Source organism: Condylostylus longicornis, unplaced genomic scaffold (genome assembly GCF_029603195.1).
Source record: "Condylostylus longicornis isolate FDR11 unplaced genomic scaffold, ASM2960319v2 ptg000075l, whole genome shotgun sequence".
NCBI lineage: Eukaryota > Metazoa > Arthropoda > Insecta > Diptera > Dolichopodidae > Condylostylus > Condylostylus longicornis.
The window spans coordinates 2,125,766-2,146,997 of NW_026578043.1; the positions used below are offsets into that span (position 1 = coordinate 2,125,766).

Consider the following 21,232-nt stretch of genomic DNA (forward strand, 5'->3'; position numbering starts at 1 on the left):
CTTTATTCTTTTTAAGCTTAACAAATATTTTTGATCACATTTTCGACTTTGTTCTTTAATTATTTTCTTTTTTTTTTATGTTTTTGCTAAATTTTTATATAATAAAAATAATTTTTTAATTAACAGTAATTTTATTATTATTTTTATTTAAAAAATTTTTATAAATGCAAATATAATATTTTATAATCAGCTGAAGATATTTTGTGAAATTTAATGTCAAATCCAATATTTAAAATTAATTAAATTTTAAAATTTATATATGAAATTTTTGAATGAAATATAATTTAGAACTATTGGATATAATTAAAACAAAATTTGAAAATTAATTTGAAAATAAATAAAGGAATAATTGTTTGAAATAAATAACACAAATCAATTTTTTGTTCTTTGTATAATATAAAATTGATATTTAAAATTCTATTTGTAGTAAATTTATAAAAAAAATTTGAGGAAAAATGTTTTCTTAAGTGTTTAAATTTTAAGCAAAATAAATAATTAATGATAAGTTAATTTTATAGTTATAATATATACAAAAGTTTTTACAAATGCATTGAAATTAAAATGTTTAATATATTTTACAACCATAATGAGTATATTATACAAGTAAACATAATAGCAAGTTTACAAATACATTTATAATTAAAAATTTGAAAACCAATTTATTGACGGATCAATTTAATAATTTAAAATATTTTCAAGAATAAAGTTTGGCATTAAATCTCACAATAATTAATGATGATTATTTGAAGCTAACAAATTTAAAGGCAAAAATTTTACTGTTGTATTTTTTACATTAGTATTTTTAATTTTATTTTATGTATATGTATATATGTTTATATTATTATTTAGTAATGTACTCCATTAACATATTTTTTGCAATTACATAAAATTTCAATTGGATATTTTTTTTTTTTTGACATCAATTGGATTATAAAAAATGATTGTTATTTACTTTTAATTACAATACTGGATGTACTATTTATGTATAACATTTAAATTTCGTTCTGTATAGTCAAATAAAAATCTAGAAGTTGTAGTTCTATTTAGCTGGAAGTTGTATAAGATGTGTGAACAATTTGGCAAATATTTAATTATGTACTTCGAATACATAAAATATGTTTAACATTTTCTTCAGTCTGATAGTTATTCATTTTTGCACATAAAAAATTACTAAAAAGAAAATAACAGAAATAATAATCAATAATAATTAAATATAAAATTATAAAAACAGAATTTTTAAATAAAATTCTAATAGTAAAAAATAAAAAAAAATTTCAAATTTACCTTAAAATCTCATTATCTGTTAATTTTTCAAGTTATTATTATTATTGTAATTTTCGTTAATAATATATTATATATTTTATTTTATCTATGCTCTATGTGTTAGTTGCGTTGATTCACTCCTTTTAGGTGGAGGTGGTGGAGGTCTTTTCTTTATTGGAACTATTATTGATTGATGTGCAACACCATTATATTGATCTATCATATTGATATCGTTACCTAAATTCTCATAAAGAGCATATTCATTCGGTGTATTATTACTTGTCATATTACCGTAATGTTCTTGCACCCAATTACTAACATTTGCTGTTTCTCTATAAAAATGTGATTGATGATTTGGACCAAGTCCAAGTTCATCATTAAAATCTCTAAAACCTAAAACTTCATGGGGCGTTGTTGCTGGTTCTAATTTACATTTTTGTGCAACTTGCCATTTTTTTCTCATAACTCTTTGTAAATCTTTCAAAAAATCTCTGGGCGGATTTGATGTCGAATCGGATAATCGTTTTGGTGAAGTTAAATTTGTTGATAATCTTGTAGCTTCAGCTCGTGGTGGTGGTAATGGTGCATTAGAATTTGTTGTATTTGATAATGTTTTTCTTGGTGATAATTGTTGCGGGTGTATTTGTTGTTGTTGAACTTGATCCTCAAAACAAACTTTTCTTCTTAAAAGTACTGGAGAATCAGCAAATGAAACACTTTTTTGCGTTGATGGCGATGAAACTGAATTTGTTAATGGTTTCAATGCAGGTGTTGGACCATTACCATTATAAGCTGGTGGTGATTTATATGGTGGAGCTTTTATACTTGGTTTCATTGTTTTTGATATAGCTACTGGCGAGGAGATTTCCTTTTTATTATCAATTGTGACCACTGGCAACGTTTTACTGTTATAAATTAATTTTTGAGTTGCATTAATTTCTTTTGGCGGTTCAGGAACGTTATTTGTTGTCGGAACTTTAATTGGTGATTGTTGTTGTTTATGCTGCTGTTGAATCAATATCACGGGCTTTACTTCTGGTGGTGGTGGAGGGAGGCTAACTAATGACATTTGTGAACCCGATAATTCTTTTCCATCAATTAATTCATTTGGAGGTGGCGGCGGAGGCAGCGAATCTAATGAAAATGTTGACGCACTCATTGAAGCATCTACTTCCTCAGGTGGTGGTGGAGGAAGTGAAAACATAGAATCTGTCATATTGGAAGGCATTTGCTCAAGTGGACTTAGTAATGAACTGTTTATATTAGCTTGTGTAGCTAATGGAGTTCCTGGAGTGCTTGGTGTCGGTGTAGGTGTTGAAGCATTTGATGAGTTCATACTTTCTATAGAGCCACGAGTTGGTGGCTGACGACGTTTAAGTGTTCCACTACTATTACTTTCTTCGCTTCTTCGTCGACTGTGACGTCTTGTTAGTGTACCGCCACGCTCAGGTGATGTTGGATTACTAATATCACCATTTGCATTACCAACAACTGTAGTTTCACCAACTTCTTTAAGTTGTCTTGTCATCGATGTTAAGGGTAAATTTGGTTTCATTGATGGTTTTCTTTTAATAGTACCAGTAGTAAATTCTGAATCAAAACCATTATTATCATCAGATAAACAACCACTAGAACTAGAACTTGATGCACGAGATAATCTTCCATTAGATGCTGATTGTGGTACAGACATATTACTACTACATTGAGAGGGAACTGAAGATATTATACTTCCAATTGAATTACTTCTAGCTGCTGAAAATTTATCTAATTCCTCACGGGTCAAATCCTCTACTAAAGTTTTATGATTATCAAAAATTGCTTTACCATATTTTGCAATACGTATTGCTGTTACCCATTTATCAACAGTTTCTGGATCTTCAGCACACAACATTTTTAAAGATCTACTCGCTTTCGCTGTACATTGTTCAGCTGGAGATTTTAATGCAAAAGTGAAATCAGTAGGTGCTTTATGTTTTTTCTTCCAACCAATTCCTTTATAAACATTATGTCCAGTAAATAATGTTAAACATAATAAATCTCTAGGTGATTTTGTTTTCTCTTTTGGAAAATAATATAATCCAGAGGCTCTTAAAACAAAATGATAACGTTTCCAGGCTTTTTTATAATCACTTTTCATATATAATGGTCCATCCATTTGTATTTGACCACTATTACTATTACCACCACCATTTGGAGTATTGAAAAATTCATCCAATAACATTGAACGAGTATGTTCATCATGTTCACTTCCGGGAGCCATTTGAGTTCCAGGTAAATATTTTTCTGGTGCACAAAATAATGAAACTTTATCATTACGTTGTAAGAAAAGGACACGATTTTTTGAATCAGGACTCCACATCATTAAATTATCAACTAATAGCTCATGATCTTCGAACAGTCTCTCTGAAAAAAAAAATTTAAAATTAAATATAAATGAAGTTAAAGAATTTTTTAATAGAAATTTGTTGTAAAAATAAAATATTTTTTTTTTTTTGAAAAAATTTTCAATGATAGCATTATATGAATTTTTTATGGGTTACCAAATGGGATAGAAACAAAAGTTGAATAGCTGTTGCTGTTATTAAATAGTAAAATTTTATATTAACATAAAGATAAATTCTATTATTTTGCGAGATTTTGAAAAAATTTTGTTTATTTTACTTTAATTGCGAAAATTTTACAATATGGTTACCCTAATGTATTAACTGGAAAAAGGATGATAATTTATACATATACATAGATAAATTTAAGGTAAATAAATTTAAAAATGTGATGAAAAACTTTTCAGATTTGTTAATTTTTTATGGTTAAGACTCATTAGAATAAATTTAATTTTGAAAAAAAATATAACAAAAAACCTACTAAATTATGTATGAATAATGTTTATTATTTTACATTGTACATATATACAAAAATACATAGAATCCATTAGCAAATGAATAAATTTTGAATTACAGACCCAAAATACAAAGTCGAAAATACAAAATTTATAATTATTTAATTTTTATAAAAATTTATTTTTGTACAATAAATGCAAATAGTTTCCAACCCTTTTTTTTTAATTATAATTATTTCTAAGCATTGCAAACGGAGCAAATTTACAATATTCTACGAACATAGTTCACACGAATCAGAAACATAGGTCACAAATTTTTAAGTTTTTAAAAATTTTTTAACAATTGAAGTGGTAAGTGGACAAAGGGGTTAATTTACATTTGCATCTTAACACATTTTTTCATTAACAAATTGTAAAAGTATTAATTTTTTTGTTACTTAACTCACATGTTCACTGTCAATCTCGCCTTCTATTAAATTTCCAGCTATATGAGTAATCACAGTTTGAAAATATGTATATGAAATTTAATGATGTTCTATCCGAAGAGATCGATTTTCGTCAAAATGTTAGTTAACCCCTTTGTCCACTTATCGCTTCAATTTTTAAAAATTTTTGAATATTTAATGCAAGTCTTCTACTAAAAAAATGATACAAGCCATCCATCTTAAGGTGTCTAATTAACGTAAGTGTACAAATATTTTTTTTATTTTCTTGAAAACAAAGCGAAAGGATTTTAGAAATAAATAAAATTTCTGAATACTTATGTGTGCACGCGTTCACATACAGATTGGTTTTGAAACGGTATTCTAATGAACATTTTGCTATAAAAACTTTAGGTGGGCCTTAAAAATAATTCAAAAATTAATTTGAAAAAATAATTCTATGGTTCTAAGATTTTCGGAAAATATAAACAAAAAATTTTATTTTCATTTCGTAAAAAATTAGATCCGGCAAATGAAAAAGTTAATAATTTTCTTAGAAATTTACTCCTATTGTGTTTTCTTTAAAAAGTTAAATAAATATTTTAGTAAAAAAAAAAGTTTTTATATAAAAAAAGAAATTCAATTAACAAAAATTTATTATTTAATTTTCGGTATACATATATATTTTTCTTTTAGCAGAGCGAAAAAAACAAAAATTTCTTTGAAAATTTTCAAGGCAATTAAATGTAAAAATAAGATACTAAATAAAAATTTCTCAATATTACACAAAGCTATTTGTTATAGAAAAACAAATAAATAATTGAAGGAATTTTCTTCCCGAATACGAGAACAAATATCAGATTAAAAATTAAAATGTTAAATTGGGTTAAATTGTGTTAAAGTATTGGGGACGTTTTTTATAAAAACACAATCAACTACAATTGCAGACTATACCGCAATAAGTTATTTAGCTGTTAACACTTAATGAAGTCTTTCCTTTCGACTAATTTAGAACACACGTTTCCTATCAGAAGGAAACTTTTGGTATAACAGTGATTTTTTTTTTTTTTCCTTTGTTCACTCCTAGAAGGAGCATAGGGCTAGTGCATGATTTCTCATGCACTAGTTTCATAGCGTCATAGGGTTTAACTAGGTAGGTGACTAGCCTGCCGTAGTTTTTATTTATATATTAATTATTTGAGGTTATTAATATTTACTATTTATTTTTCTTAGTTTTTTTTTTTAACAGTGATAATTGATTTTAAAATGCGCCCACACACATTAATTGCATGTTATTATTTTGTTAAGCATTATAAACGATAAACGATAAATTCCATTTGATTTTATGCCAATTTCATTTCAAAACTGTAATACACTTAGGTATTTAAAGAAAAATTTTCACTTTTTAATTTCTTTTTTAAAATTTCTTTTTATCAACAAGGCGATTACGAGTATTAATTTTTTTCTTTTTATTTTTAACTTAAGTTTTGTCTAATTAGATGATAATTGAAAAAGTAGAGTTTTTTTTTTGCTGATTTTTTTAATTTTTAAGGATTTATGGGAAAAAATTCTCGAAATCTGTCCTTGAAGTCTTTTCAAAATTTTTATATATATAAACAAAAACTCAAAAATGTAAATGCTATACCCTTTATTTAAAAATATCTAGAGCCTACCGTTTTTTCCAACTTTTATCTTTCAAGAACAAAAAGAAAACTTTTTTTATCTTGGAAAATTTGGTCTTGTGAATGTTTAAAGTTTTGAATGCTTAATTAAAGTATTCAAAAATTAGATTTTTGCAAAAAAAGAAATTACAGTATTGTTTGATTTTGATTGAAATTATTTGATTTTTTATTGCCTCAAGAAAATGTTTATAGCTTTTTGACTTAAGTTCAAAATAAATGTTTAATAAAAGACAAATATAGAATTTTAATTAGATTGTCTGCAAAGTAATTTTTTTTAGAAATTAAAAATTTTTAATAAAATGGGATGATTACAATATTTTGATATTTAAATACAGGAGCGGATAAAGTATTTGTGAGAGTGCCCGGAACAAAAAAAACATTAATTGGTAAATTAAAACTTTTATCCGACTAAAGATGAACCAATTGATTTTGGTCTCATCTTTTATAAAGAAATTCTGACTGCATTTTTTGTTTTGTGTACACACAAAACTGTAAAATAGGGTCCCCTATTTATATAATATTTGTAACTGTTTTCTCAGTTGTATATATATGTATGTACATTTATGATGAGCAGTGGATTTAACGTGTAACGTGTAACGAAATAAACTTAAATAGAGCACTTTTTATTCTTGTTACAATATAAGCATAATAAACGTATCATAAACACTATGAGATAAGCACAGACTATTTTGCTTACCTAACTATTAAGAGTGCCGGGGCAGCAAAACAATCATATCATCGCTACGGCCACAGCGGATTTACTGATACGGAGCTTTTACTGATAATGTCGCAAACACGGCGACAACGGAGTGCAGAGGGTTAAATTTGCATGTAATAAATCTTTGTTTGAAAAAATATTATTTTTGTTGTTAAAATTTTTGAAATAAGTACCCATCTCGTGTAAATAAATAATTATAATAAAAAAAATACTAAAATATTTTTTAAAAGATTTTTAATAATTTAATTTTAATACTTTTTTGTTCTCTTGCCTTTGTGATTTCTCATATTTCTTTGTTGTTTTCAGAAATATTTTAAAATATTTTACTAATCTCAAAATTTTTTTTTATCAGAAAATATATTTTTCTGAAAACAAATGCTGGAATTACTAAAATAATTTCCAAATGATAATTCGTTGCACGATTTGCTTTTGTTTTACGTTTCGACTGCGTATTCGAATTGTATACAATGTCAATAGCTTCTAATATACATTTTGGAACATGATACATTGTAAATTTTATCATTTCACTGTGTTTTGGAAGTCAAGGTATGTATATAATTACGTATTTGCAAAAAGTCTTTTCTGTATGACATTAATATTGCATACTGTACGGCGAATTTTGTATTTTTGCTTTAAGGAAATTTTTATTACGATATTACTTAAAATCGTAAATACATATTTTATATATATATATATGCTACATATATAAATGCATATTTTATAAAAAATTTTAAATTAGCTGACAAAATTTTATGTGAAATATGAAAATTTTACAAAAAACAAAAAAGAATTATGTAAATGTTTATTTTTACTTATTAAAATAATTAAGATCTCAAGTTGTTTTCTGATGTCAAATGCATGTTTTTACTCGTGTTAATAATATCTATATATATATATATATATAAAAATATTTATGTCATTATGGAAAAAAGTGCACTCTTAAAATATTGTATAATTCTTAAAAAAATGTTTTTTTTTTCCTTTGTTTTGTTTTCCATATTATGTTTTTAGTGCTCTTTTCATTAAAAAAATGTTATTTTTTTTTATTGTAAAGGTGCAGTTGAAAATATGAAATAATTAACTAAAAAATGTTGAGCTTTACAAAAATTAAAGACCGGAAGTATAAAATTTCATATTGAAAAGATAAAGAAAAACAAAAAAAAACAGTTTCAGTGTTTTTAAACTATAAAGTATGTACATGTATAACATATTTATATACATATGTATATGTATACGTATATTTAATATTCTTTTGCAAGTATATATGCACGTATGTACCATTATAATCAGCTATGGTATTCTTAAATATAAGAAGAGGAAAAAGAACACAATATTTTTTTAAGTAAATTGGTTGCACGTGCTAAAATTTAGGAAAAAATAACAATAATACTAACGTATTACAATAGTTATATACTGTTATACAATATAAAAGTCTATACTTATTTATTTTTTTTTCTCTCAATTTTTATATTTTATTTTTTTTTATTGTTGTTAGATTGCTTTTATTTTATATACAATATTCTATGGGGTAAAATAAAAGTATATAGAAGTACCTATATAGCGTTATGTATATAATATAAAACGCTTTCTTGAAACGAGTAAGTTACAATAACATTAACAAATAAATTTGAACAAATACAGGCATATAACAACAAAATATTCTCAGTAATTTTACAAAAAAAAAGTTTTTATTGCCTTCATTCACTCTTTCTTTTTGTTTTTTTTTCTCTTAGTCTTTTTTTTTTGTTGTTTGATATTGCAGGGTTATACTAGACCACATTATTATAATATAGTCTGCAGTCGCGAATTTTATATTATGTACAGACATAAGAATCACATAAAAACTACAAAAAAAAACAAAAACAAACAGTAAAAAAAAAGAGCGTATGTACACAGAGGGTCAAAATAAAAATGATCCTAATATTATTAAAATACAAAAATAAGGAGATATTAAAGGATAACGAGATAAAAAAAATTATAAAAATTATGATCCTTTTTATATTCTATATCTGCGTGAATATATAAATTAAACTTTTGAAAAAATATTGCGTCTGCATATTTTAAAACACCAATGAAATTAAAATTAAAACCAAAGTGCTAGCTTGTGTTAATATTCAGGAGTAAAATACAAGTAATCGAGAAATAGTTTCTTTAAAATATAAAAAATTTTATTACTAAAGAATAATTAATATATGAGCGTGCTAACCGTTTGTGATGTCATCCTAAATATATGCAATTATTTTTGCAAAACTCATTTTGTGAATTCCTTGGGTGTAACTAGAAAGAATAACAATTGCGTACCATTTGAATTGGAAAAAAATTTTATTGTTTATGTGAACCTACAAGAATTGCAATCCTGATGTCGTATTATGTCCTTGCGAACTACAATTACTTGTTGATGTTAGTGTTAATTGCAAATAATAGACTTATGAAATTAACAATCAAAGATTAATTACACATCATACTATACATTATTTATTCACAAAAATTCAGCTATCATCCGCATTAATTGTTGTAAAATATATTTTATTTTGTACTTATATTAAAGACAGTATCTTGCTCTTATTCACAGTTGTTGATTTAACTTGTAATTTTTACGAATTGAAAATTGTAAAAATTGTACTAATTAATTGATAAGTTTCAATTAAATTTTAAATATTTTATGAAATAAATGAGTAGAGAAATTGATTCTGTTTAAGCAGCATAATTTTACGATATTTAATATTTTACGGTATTAAATATTTTACGGTATTCAATATTTTACGGTATTAAACAATTGTTATTCAGTTTTGATTTACAAAATTTATTAATTATTTTATTTCTAATTATCAAAGTTTTTAATCAAAATTGAAAAATATATAATAAAAAAATTTAATGGAACTCAAGTCACGATTATAAATTTTATAAATCTTTTAAAAATTAAATTTAATTATAATACTAATGTATGTATAACAGTTTAATATTACAATTATTTGAGAAGAACAAAAGACGAATAACTATTTTAAAGTTTTTTAACTTGCATACTCAACATATGATCGGACTATAATAAAATTTCTTTAATATCATTCATATTATTTTATTTTTAAAAAGTAACAATTTAAAAGTATTGTAAAATTTAAAAAATAAATTTTATATTATGCCATTAAAAATGTGTATTAAAAGAGAGAAAGAGAGAGAGAGAGAGAGAAAAACATTTATGAAATTATTAATATCAACAATAATATTTCATCAATCAAAAAATTGAAAATTATGAACAGATGTTGTCACCAATATAAAATTTAAAAGTTTTTTATTTGATTTTTTATTAAAAAAAGAAAAGAATAATTTTGAAAATAAATAAAAATGTTGTATAAGATGTCGTTACTACATAAGTACGACAAAATCTAAAAAAAATCTGAGGTAAAATCTGATGATTGTTTACATGTCAAATTGAAATTATCTGACGTAGCTCGGACTTTACGCCAAAATTCAATAATTTTGCTACAAAAATTATAATCAAAATTGAAATGAGTAAAACTCGTACAAAAATTCTATATTGGATAAATTCTATAAAACTTGATTTATTTTTAAATAATCTCGTAATAAATCTGATGAGAATAGTGTAATTTCTAATATAGACCATAATACAAAATGTGATGTCAAACACAATGTTTATAGATCAGATTCAGAGTAAATATTGGATTTTGTCGCATATGTTAACGGTACCTAAAATAAGTATTGTTTATAATGTTTATTTTTACTTTATGTAAAAAAGTTCCAGGTTATACAAAATAAAAACTTAGAAATGATATAAATCTTGCTGCTCCGTCATCCACTACTATAACATACTATTGGTATTAAACTATATTATTAATTAAAATTCTTTAAAAAATGTAAAATTATTTGAGCTTTCGATTTTAGGTACTCAAATAAGAAAAACCGATTTATTAATCCGTATTAATTTAGCATCTTACTTTATGTTCTAGCTCATAATTTTTGTTTTTAGTTAACTTATATTTTTAAAACACTTTGTATTAAAAATTTTAATATGAAAATGTCTTTATAACAATATGCAGTATATACAAAATAGTTCTAAACAATTTCATTGTTTATTTATATTATATATGCATATATTATATATTATATAATTTATATTAACAAGAATATAAATACACTTATATATAATGTATACATAGTATGTATGCATGCATATTATAGTTCATAATTTTGTGCTTTAAGCATTTCAATATACTAACCATTATACAATGTACAATATTGTGTTTAAGGCAATAGCCATACATTTGTGTACCTCGAGCATTGTAAGAGCAGTTGATTTTATATTTTAACAGTCTATATCTTAGCTATTATTCGTATAGTTATTTGTGTATACATAGACATACATATGTAGTTTCTAGACTTAAAATTTTCTTATATTTGGCGTTCTCATTTCTTTTATTTTTATAATATTATTTTTTCTTTCCAGTTTATTATTGTTTTAATTTGCAAAAGTGGCCTATTTTATATTTGCTTATTTTTTTGTTCGTTTCTTTAATATTTCTTAATATATTTATTTGGTATATGTGTATGTATATATAAAGTAAGTAAAATTATAGGTAGGTACCGACCGGTGTAAGTTTGTACAAGAGAATTTTAATTTTAATTTGAATTTGTGGGTAGAAAAGAAGTTTATTCCAACAGTTTTTTCTTTTCCATTTGGGCGACGCGCGATAATATTAAAAATATTTTTTTTTTCTTTTACACTTTAAATTTCATCAATAAATTTTAATTTACATTTGAAATGGTGGTTGTTTTTCTCTTTTTATATAGAGGTGTTTTTGAGGTTAATTCAAATTAATTCAACAAGTTTTTATATAATATTTTAACCAATGTATAATTATTGGTATTATCATAAAAATTAAATTTAGTATTCTGACTAAATTTATATAAAAAAAAAAAATAATTAGATTTTTCAAATGTTGCTTTTGTTTCAAAAAAAATTTTGAATAAAAGTGCTTATTAATTTTACTCTGTCCGTCCATGTACACAAAACTGCTACACCTTTGAAGATAGAATGCCTAAATTATGTCCATATGTCTAGAAACTTATTTCCGTAAAAGAAAATTATTACCTATCTCCCTCCCCTAAATGTTATAGTCCCCCAAAGACATTAAAATACCATTTTTTGACTATTACGAGTATACAATGCCTTCATAATTATTTTTCTTAATTTACGCAATCAACCCTAAAATTTGACCATTATGTTAACGCTTCTTTCAATTTTTTTTCTTGTCTTATTCCGAATATATGCAATCTTTGAAATATATTCGTATATAAATTGAAGTACATAATTTAAATAGTTTAAATTTTCGAATTGCTTTTAAAAGCACTATTTTCACTTATTGAAAGGAAAAGTACTACTTTACAAACCATTGGATTCATCTAACTTTATTTCGATTTTTTTCTTAAAGATAACATTCTAAGTAAATATTTTCATATTTTATTTTTATCATTGAAGTTATTTAATTATTATACGTTAAGGTTATAAATTTTTTGTTTTCTTCTAATTTAGATCAAGTTCATTTACTGATAAAGTATAATTACTAATTATGTACGCACATACATATGTATGTATTGTAAAAACTTATTCTGTTTAACTTTTGAAAATGTTGATTAGATATTTGGTAAGAATATTGTAGAAGAGAATGATGTAATGAAAATGACTAATTTGAAATTATACATATGATGTAAATATTTAAAAAATTTAAGAATTTCAAAGCAATTTCGGTAATAGAAATTGTTGGTATTATTATCAAAAAATTTATTCTGAGATTTTTCGAATATTCAAACGGAAGCTCTTATGCTTATATAAGTACATAATATAATTTTGTTATGTCATACAAAATTTTATTATTGACTTTAAACTTCATATTTTTAACAGCTTAAAATCATGTAATTGCATCTTGAAATTATTTCAACCAAACTTTAAAATAAAATTTTAATTATAAAATTTTTGAGATCAAATTATACAAAACACAACACTATTGCTTTGGTTCTTTTAATAAAGAAGAAAACACATTGGTTCAGAAACTTAGATAAAAATCAAGATACTGCTCAGGCACAAATATTCGCTATGGTCGGATTTTTCGTTGGAACCGATTTTGTTAGAAGAATACAGCCATTTTTCTTAGTAAGATCAATATCTTAGATTTGCGTAGTATTTCGAATCTAGAAATCTTCAAACCAGGTGAAAATCTGAAAACTCACAGGTCTCTCAATATAATTTTGCATATTTTCAGGCTGCATACAATTTTCAAAAGTTTTATGAGTATTCATGAAACTCAAATGGGAAAATTTTAATATTATAAACTAAATTTTGAAATCCCATACATTATATAACTTTTTTTTTGATAAAGTTTTTCTTTTAAGATATACACAAATTAATTTATTATACGTAAAAGTATGTACAATAAATCAATATGTAGACAAGATATACAAAAAGTTTAAATCATGTAAAAAAGTTCTCGATAACACAACAAAAATATATCAATAATAATTTACTCATTAATAATCATTCATGTATAAAAATTGTTGTTTCTATATTTATTTTGTAGGTTCCTTCTTTTTTTCTTTTATAAAAAATTTAGGATCTTCTTTTTCAAAATCCTCTTAACTCTATATATAATAATGTATAAAGTTTGTCTTGTTATATTATACAACACACATTTCTACATACATAACTTCATTTGGAGTACCTATCATTGCTCATGTTTACATTTAAAGTATAGAGTATATAGAAACTTATATATACGAGTACTAGTAAATAGGTACATTTTCTATTTAAGTTGTTATAGTGCCTCTAATATATTATTACGGAAAACATGTTACATTATTAAGATCGAGTTGAATGAGTAACAGATTTATGTTTAATAGGTCTTCTTATATTATTATTATTATATAAATATTACAGAATAAATTAGAATTACAAATTATTGCTAAGCGATATTAATATTTTTGATTTTGAACATGGTATAGAAGTTTTATAGAAAATAATAAGGCAAGAAACAAATTTATTTTGAAAAAAACAAAAAAGTTTTTAAAAAGGAAACCTTCCCATAAATTTTGAAGAGCCAAAATAATATAATAAAAGAACTTTTCAATATATATATATGTATATATATATGTATATATATATATTTCTATATTATTTATATAAAAGATTATTAATAATATGAAAAGTTTCGAAATAAATTTTAATATTGTAATTTAGGGTAAAAAAAGAAAATTTTTATTTTAAGGATATTTTAAGGACTATTATTATTTATATAAAAAAATAAATTGACCCGAAATATATAAATGTATAAGCAGGTATTTTGAATAAATTTATATTAACAATAAATATTATGGATTTTTGATAAAGGTACATAAAATACCTTAGAAAAGAACCAAAAGTTACGCTTTACCATTGTAATAGATAGCTAATAGCAATGATAATTGTACGTAAATTATAATTGTAGGCAATATTGGTTATTATAATGCTATAAAAAGTTGAAAATTCCAATAAAATAAAGTATCATTATAAAAATTTTAAAAAACTTTAAAAAATTTCTACATGACTTGATAATAAATCAAAATATTTAAATACTAAAAGAGAAAGAAAGAAATATTAAAATATTTTACATACCCATTTGTAAATCTGTTAAATGTTCAACTAATGCCCAATGTGGTTCCATTTGAACATGATTTTTATCAGCTAATAATCTTGTTACATGTCCACATGACATTCTTTCATCAACAAGTAATGATTTTGATGCACCATCAGCTGAAAATGCTTTAACAAATAATCGTCTTATTGATGCATGCTCTAATTTTTGTAATGCTAATTGAATTTTTGCTGCTTTAGCACTATCAATTTGTTGTATATTACCAGCAGCATGTTGTTGTTTTAAATGTGCTGCACTAACAACACCAGATGATGCTGATGATTCTGATGATAATAATGATACAGTATCACTAAATGCTGAATCATTATCTGGACTTTCAGTACGTGGTTCACGTAATGCAACACCATTTTCAGAACCATTACCACTTTCTGATGATGATGATATTGTTGAATTTGTAGCACCAGATACTGTTGAATTTGAACGACTATGTGTTCTACCATGTCTTAATTCTGTTGTTGAATTTGTATGTTCAAGTAAACTAAGTTCACCTAATATTGCATCTAATTCAGATTCATGTGTTTCTTCTAAATTAGCCATTGAAAATCGATATGAATTTGTACGTTCGTTCGATTTATTTCTTTGTAAATCACTTTTAGGTCGTAATTTTGCTGGTGATATATTATTAATACCGGTCAAATGATGTGTTGTTGTTGTTGTTGTTGCTGTTATATTATTATTAAATGATGGCGGTGTTATTAATTGGGTTGTTGATGTTGATATTTCTAATCCCTATATTAAATGAAATAAAAAACAAATTAGAAATTGTTATTTAAATTAAAATTTTAAAAATAAAAAAAATTTTAATGCTTTTTAATTGCTTTTCTTTTAAATTTAAATTTAACAAGTATAAATTATCGGATAAACTTTATTATATTTTTGGAGAAACAAATTATTAAATAGAATTTTAATGATTTTTAACACCCTTCTTTAATACATTTTAACCTTAATATGAAATGTTTAAGAAGAAAAACTAATTTAATATAAATTATTTCTAATCTTAAAAAATAATTATAATTTCCCCAAAAATTCTTTTATATTTATAACAATTTTCACTACCATATCCCTTAAGATAGCTTAAATTCTTAATAACTATACACAAACCCTTAATTTACCACTCAAAATTATTTATTTTTTCGATTAATAAAATCTAGAAGAATAAAGGTAAATATTTATACGAATGTATGTAAATTAGTATATGTACTCGTATATGTATAATAATCTAGAAGAAGTAAAAAAATGCCGGTAATATTAAAATTAAAATCATTTCAAAATTTACTTTACACTTTTATCATAGATTAATTTGTATAGAGGGGTGTTTAAGCTTCAAACGATTAAAATTTTACTTGAGTTAGCTAAAAAAAAAATATAATATTATTTGCTTAGAAAAAAAATATAAGAGTTTTATTAGGAGAAAAACGCAATAAAATGACAAAATTTATGTGTAAAGCTACCCACATCCTTTACGTAAACAGAGAAATAAAAAATTGTTCTTTCTTAATTTTTTTCTTTTATCACTTTCTTCTTTTACCCATTATATAGAAGGATTGCTTATGAAGCATTTTCAAAATATACATTGAAGTTTTGTATTCTAAATAGTCAAACGCAAAAATTCTATTTATTACACGAATATATAAGACTAGTTCCTTTCCACTTTCCTTTTATCGTTATCTTAAATAAATATATTTGAGTATGTACTATGATGTTGCTTTTGGCAATTTATTAAGCATAAGGTTTAAATCAAAACGTAACTATGTACAATATAAAATAGGAAAATGCTTATATTCTTATAATATATACATTTATCGCACCCATAGAATAATACTGTCACATTATTTAAACTAAAACAATTTTAAATTACTTATCGTATAATATCGCACCCGCAAACATTTTTTAAGTTTCGCAAACGCAGAAAAGTACCTACTTATTTCTTCTACCGTAATACCGTATTGTTTTATATCATATTGTATTAAAATTAACCGTTATCCCGTTTTTTTGTCAAACTTTTGATAATGCGCTTCTTTTAGAGGTAAATTTAGAGATAATTGAAATTTTAGGGTTAATATTTTATTTTATTAGAAGAAAAGAGAAGAATTGAAACGATCTAATCTAGTTTTTTAAAAAAACTGTTTTCAATTGTTTAAGGAAAGATGCTACTCTATATATATACGTGCTATAGTATTTAGTTTGATCGGAATTTAGTCCATTCCGTATTTACTGTTATACCGTAATATTGTTCTCTAGGTGCATTATTATTTTATATTTTAAGAAGAAGAAAAAAAATAGCTCGTTCAACTTAAGGAAAAATCTAATCATATAAAATTATACATAGAAAAATTTATAATAAACAAATAATATTTTTATAATGGTTCCGCTCGAGGAAATTGTTATATAATTGAAATAACTTATTATACAATATAATAATGCAAAAAAATACAAATTGTATTATTAAAACAAAAGAAGAACAGAGATCCTTAAATTATATTAGATCATAAAGTATGATTTGCTTCATAAATTTTATTATACAATACTCGTATTAAACCCGGTTACAATAAAAAATTTAAATAATTTTATATAAAATTTAAACAGAATAATTTCGATGGTATTTTTTTAAATTTTCCAAAAAAAAACATGAAATTTTCCAGGCTTTTATAAAGTTGAACAAATATTAAGTTCAATAAACCATATAGAAAAATTTCTTGTTTTCTACAAGATGAAATCCAAAAATTTATTTCAAAAAAAAATTGAATAATTTTATCTGGATATTTTTTTTAAAATTTCCAAGTAAATTTTTAACTTATTTCTAAATTTACACTCAATTTCACAAAAAAGATTTTTTTTTTTTGTTTTATTGCAAAAATTTTATCACCATTTTGCCAATATTTTATATGTATGTATATAATATTGATGATATTTGAAATTTCAATATTTTTTAGTAGAGCCAATGACCACGCGTGCAATTTGATGATTAAAGTAAAAATATTAAACTTAATAATTGTTGGTATAAAATAATTTATATTATTATATTTTCAGATTTTTTACGATATTGAACTGACAATTTTATTTTAAAAATGTTTCAGAATAAGAAACTTATTAATAATTTAGATTAGCTAATTGGATATACGAGTAGTATACATATATCATAATGTAAGTATGTACAATACTTCAGTGAAAAATTACTAAGACAATTTGTTAAAGAAAAGTAACAACAGAAACCGATTGTTTTCTAAAATTTTTATTGCGTCAAAATGAGGTGAAACCCTGTTGAAAATTTTTTATTAAAAATATCAAAATTACGGCACGTTTTTTTGGAAATATTTGTGACATATTTTAATTTAAATTGAATCTTTATCAATTAAATATATAGAGCCTCTTACTGAAGTAAATTGACTTAAGACATTGAATTTAAATTATCAAACCGATTTCATACCTTTTTAAATCAAAAATTTTCGAAAAATGTTCTAAAATCAAATCTAAATTTTGTCTTGTTGTCAAATAACAAGTTTCTTTTGTGACATTTTTCATATTATAATTAGAATTTAGAATGAATTTTCTGTTAAACAAAGTGTTTCGTTTAAGATGGCAAATAATTTCAAATCTGTTCAAGAATTTTCTGTTATACAAAGTGTTTCGTTTAAGATGGCAAATAATTTCAAATCGGATGATTCTTTGATCAATTTTCAGCGTAAGATTGTATGGGCGGAGCAGATATACTCGTTTTCAATGTACAGCCTGTTTGAAAAAATGGTACCGAACTTTTTCTGCGTGTAAACAAATGCTCATAACTTCGGAACCATACAATATAGAGTTATCTCGCCACCCAACCCCCCTGCCTTGGTGAAAAATTTTTTGCTGGAAATTGATCAAAGAATCACCCCTGAAATTATTTGCCATTTTATGCGAAACATCCTGTATAATAATATTTTTCTTTTTAACTTCAATTTAATCTGTAATACTAAAAAAATATTATTATAAAGACAATTTAAAAATTTTAATACTTTTGATAATTAAATAAAGATATGAACACTTTTAGTCATCGTATATAATTTCCGTTCACCCCTTTTATTTTTCTATCGAATTATTTTTTTTTTTTTTTATTTCAACTTACTGAAATGGAAACAAATGGCACTATATAAAAAATAATTTACCGAAAAAAGAAAAACGTATATAAAAAAGTATAATATTCAAAATGAAAAATATAAAATTTAATCATAGTATATAAAACGTGTCTTATCACAACGTTCCAGAGCAGTCATCGCATCGCATATACCATAAATGAAATTTTGTTTTTTTTTTTTTTTAAAGTGAAAGGATTTTGTTTTTTAATTTTTCATTTTCTTTTCTTATTTTTTTTTCTGTTCCTTTGTCTAGGATATTGTATGCATTATATGATTACACACATTTATTGTGTATACATGATATGAGCGTCTTTATGCAAAAAGAAAAAAAAAAGCAATATGTTTCACATAATATTTTGTTACAATAACTTCAATATTACTTAAAAATTTAAAATCTGTTGTTAAAAGAAAAGAAAAGGGATATTTATTGCGTATATTATATGTAAAGTACATCTATTTACTACTCATAGCTTATATAATAAAGAGTAAACATTTATAATAAGTGTGTAATTTATATTGAAGAGAATTTAAGTATAAAAGTTTTGTTTAAGTCTCTTATTACTCGCATAAGCTCATACGAATATTTTTATTTGATTATATTATAGAATTTTATATTTGTTGTTGCTGTCGTCGGCTCTATACGCCGACACGACAGATTTTAATCTAATAATAACAATAAAGTTAACATGAAAAATATATCGCACTTTTCAACTTGTATTATAGTTTAAATTATATTTCATTTTCTTTTTTTTATAGAAATTCTTGCCTTTTGTATTATTGTTATTTCCATTTATTTCCTATAATATGTACGTATAATATAAATATTTTATATACTATATATACGTATATAGTTAACGAGTAAGTATATTGTAAAACACATGTTGCTTTTTAAGCTTTATGTAGATAGAAAAATAAAAAAAAGAAACTATGAAAATGATATTAAATTGATAGCATTTAAATAGCTTTTAAAATTTTTGTTTTTAAAATAAGTATGTAGCTGTATAGCTAGTCATGTTATTTATAGTACTTTAAGAATTATGTTCATTTATGTGTGTAAAGTATGAGTTAAATATACATTTATGCGTACTTAAAATACTGATACACAAAGTTTATACAACAATTTGGAAGAATTTTTGTAAGGGGAACAAAGAATTTTTATGAAAAAATATAAGAAAAATTTTAATTTAATATTATTCTTTTTTTGTTTTATTACAAAAATATGTTGCGACATATTTTTTTAAGAAAAATAATAATTGTTAATAATAATATTATATTAATATTTATATTACAGATATGTACATATGTATGTGTACACATTCAAACCCCTGCAATACGAACACTCATCAGACGAAATTCTCATTTATTATACGATACGAACTGTTTTGTTGCATTTTGCATAATAAATATTTTTTTTTACTCCATCATAACGCAAAGTATCCACCATACGAATTATTTTTGTCGTAAAATTATGATTCGTGTTACGGAAGCCCGACAGTAATCTCTCGAATAAAGTTATCTCGATTTAATATACATAAATTTTATTTTTGATCTACTATTTCTTCACTTTAAGTCATCTCATTATATATTTTAAGGAAAAATAATTTTAATTTTTAAAATAGAAAATGTTATTTGCAAAGATTTTAAGAAATTATTTTCCATTATATGTACGTATTATATAAATTACTTTTGCCAGCAGAAAAGAGAGGTTAATTGCTTGCATTTGCTAGCAGATATTAAAATTTTTTGTGTGTAAATTTGTTTTATTGTGTAAAATCTGATTTTATATAGGCATGTAACTTTTGTAAGATATTATAATTTTATTTTTAATTTTCGTACATTTCTGTAATTTTAATACTGGATTATCAACTGACTCAAATAGCCTAAATTGAATAATTTTAAATTTTTTTCAATCTATCAGTATTTGCTTACACATTTGATATAACCTTGAAATAATTTAAACGTATCTTTAACTCCTAACTTTGTATAAATTGTATTAAAGGTTTTATTTCTAATAAATAATATCAACATTTCAAGTAGCATCTCAATGTAAACAATACTTAGTAAGTAATCTTGTGGATTACAGTATAAAGCAATGTGAAGAACATTTTGTCGGCAATTTCTTCATACCTCTGTAGCTCAGTTGGTAGACCGTCCGGCTAGAAAGCGGTAGCTCACTAGTTCAAGTCCAGTTCGAGGAGAAAAATTTTTTTAATTTTTCTGCTTTTAATTCGTTCCTTTGAATACGGCTTCCTTCTGTTCAGCAGAAGACATTTCCATTAAGTTATTATTATTAGTGTAATAGACACATTGCTTGTTAATTAAACAACTACACGTTGTATTACGATTCTGTATATCAACATTATTACTACGTTTTTCTGCTAAATTAACTTAAGCAGTTTTGTCTTATCACCACAGAATATAATATACAATGTATACCCGTACATTGCTATACTAACATACTTCAACATTTTTATAAGAAATTTTTGTTTTGTGACG

The 21,232-nt window shown here is 23.9% G+C and overlaps 1 protein-coding gene across 1 annotated transcript; it reads right to left on the reverse strand.

Annotated features, from left to right (window-relative positions):
- Positions 1–978: 978 nt before the first annotated feature.
- LOC129612594 (abnormal cell migration protein 10) lies at positions 979–15,339 on the reverse strand. Its single transcript, XM_055526283.1, has 3 exons — positions 14,582–15,339; positions 1,285–3,666; positions 979–1,170 (listed from the first exon to the last, which is right to left on the reverse strand). The coding sequence occupies exons 1-2, from the start codon at positions 15,156–15,158 to the stop codon at positions 1,370–1,372; spliced, it is 2,874 nt and encodes a 957-aa protein (XP_055382258.1). The 5' UTR covers positions 15,159–15,339; the 3' UTR covers positions 979–1,170; positions 1,285–1,369.
- Positions 15,340–21,232: the final 5,893 nt, after the last annotated feature.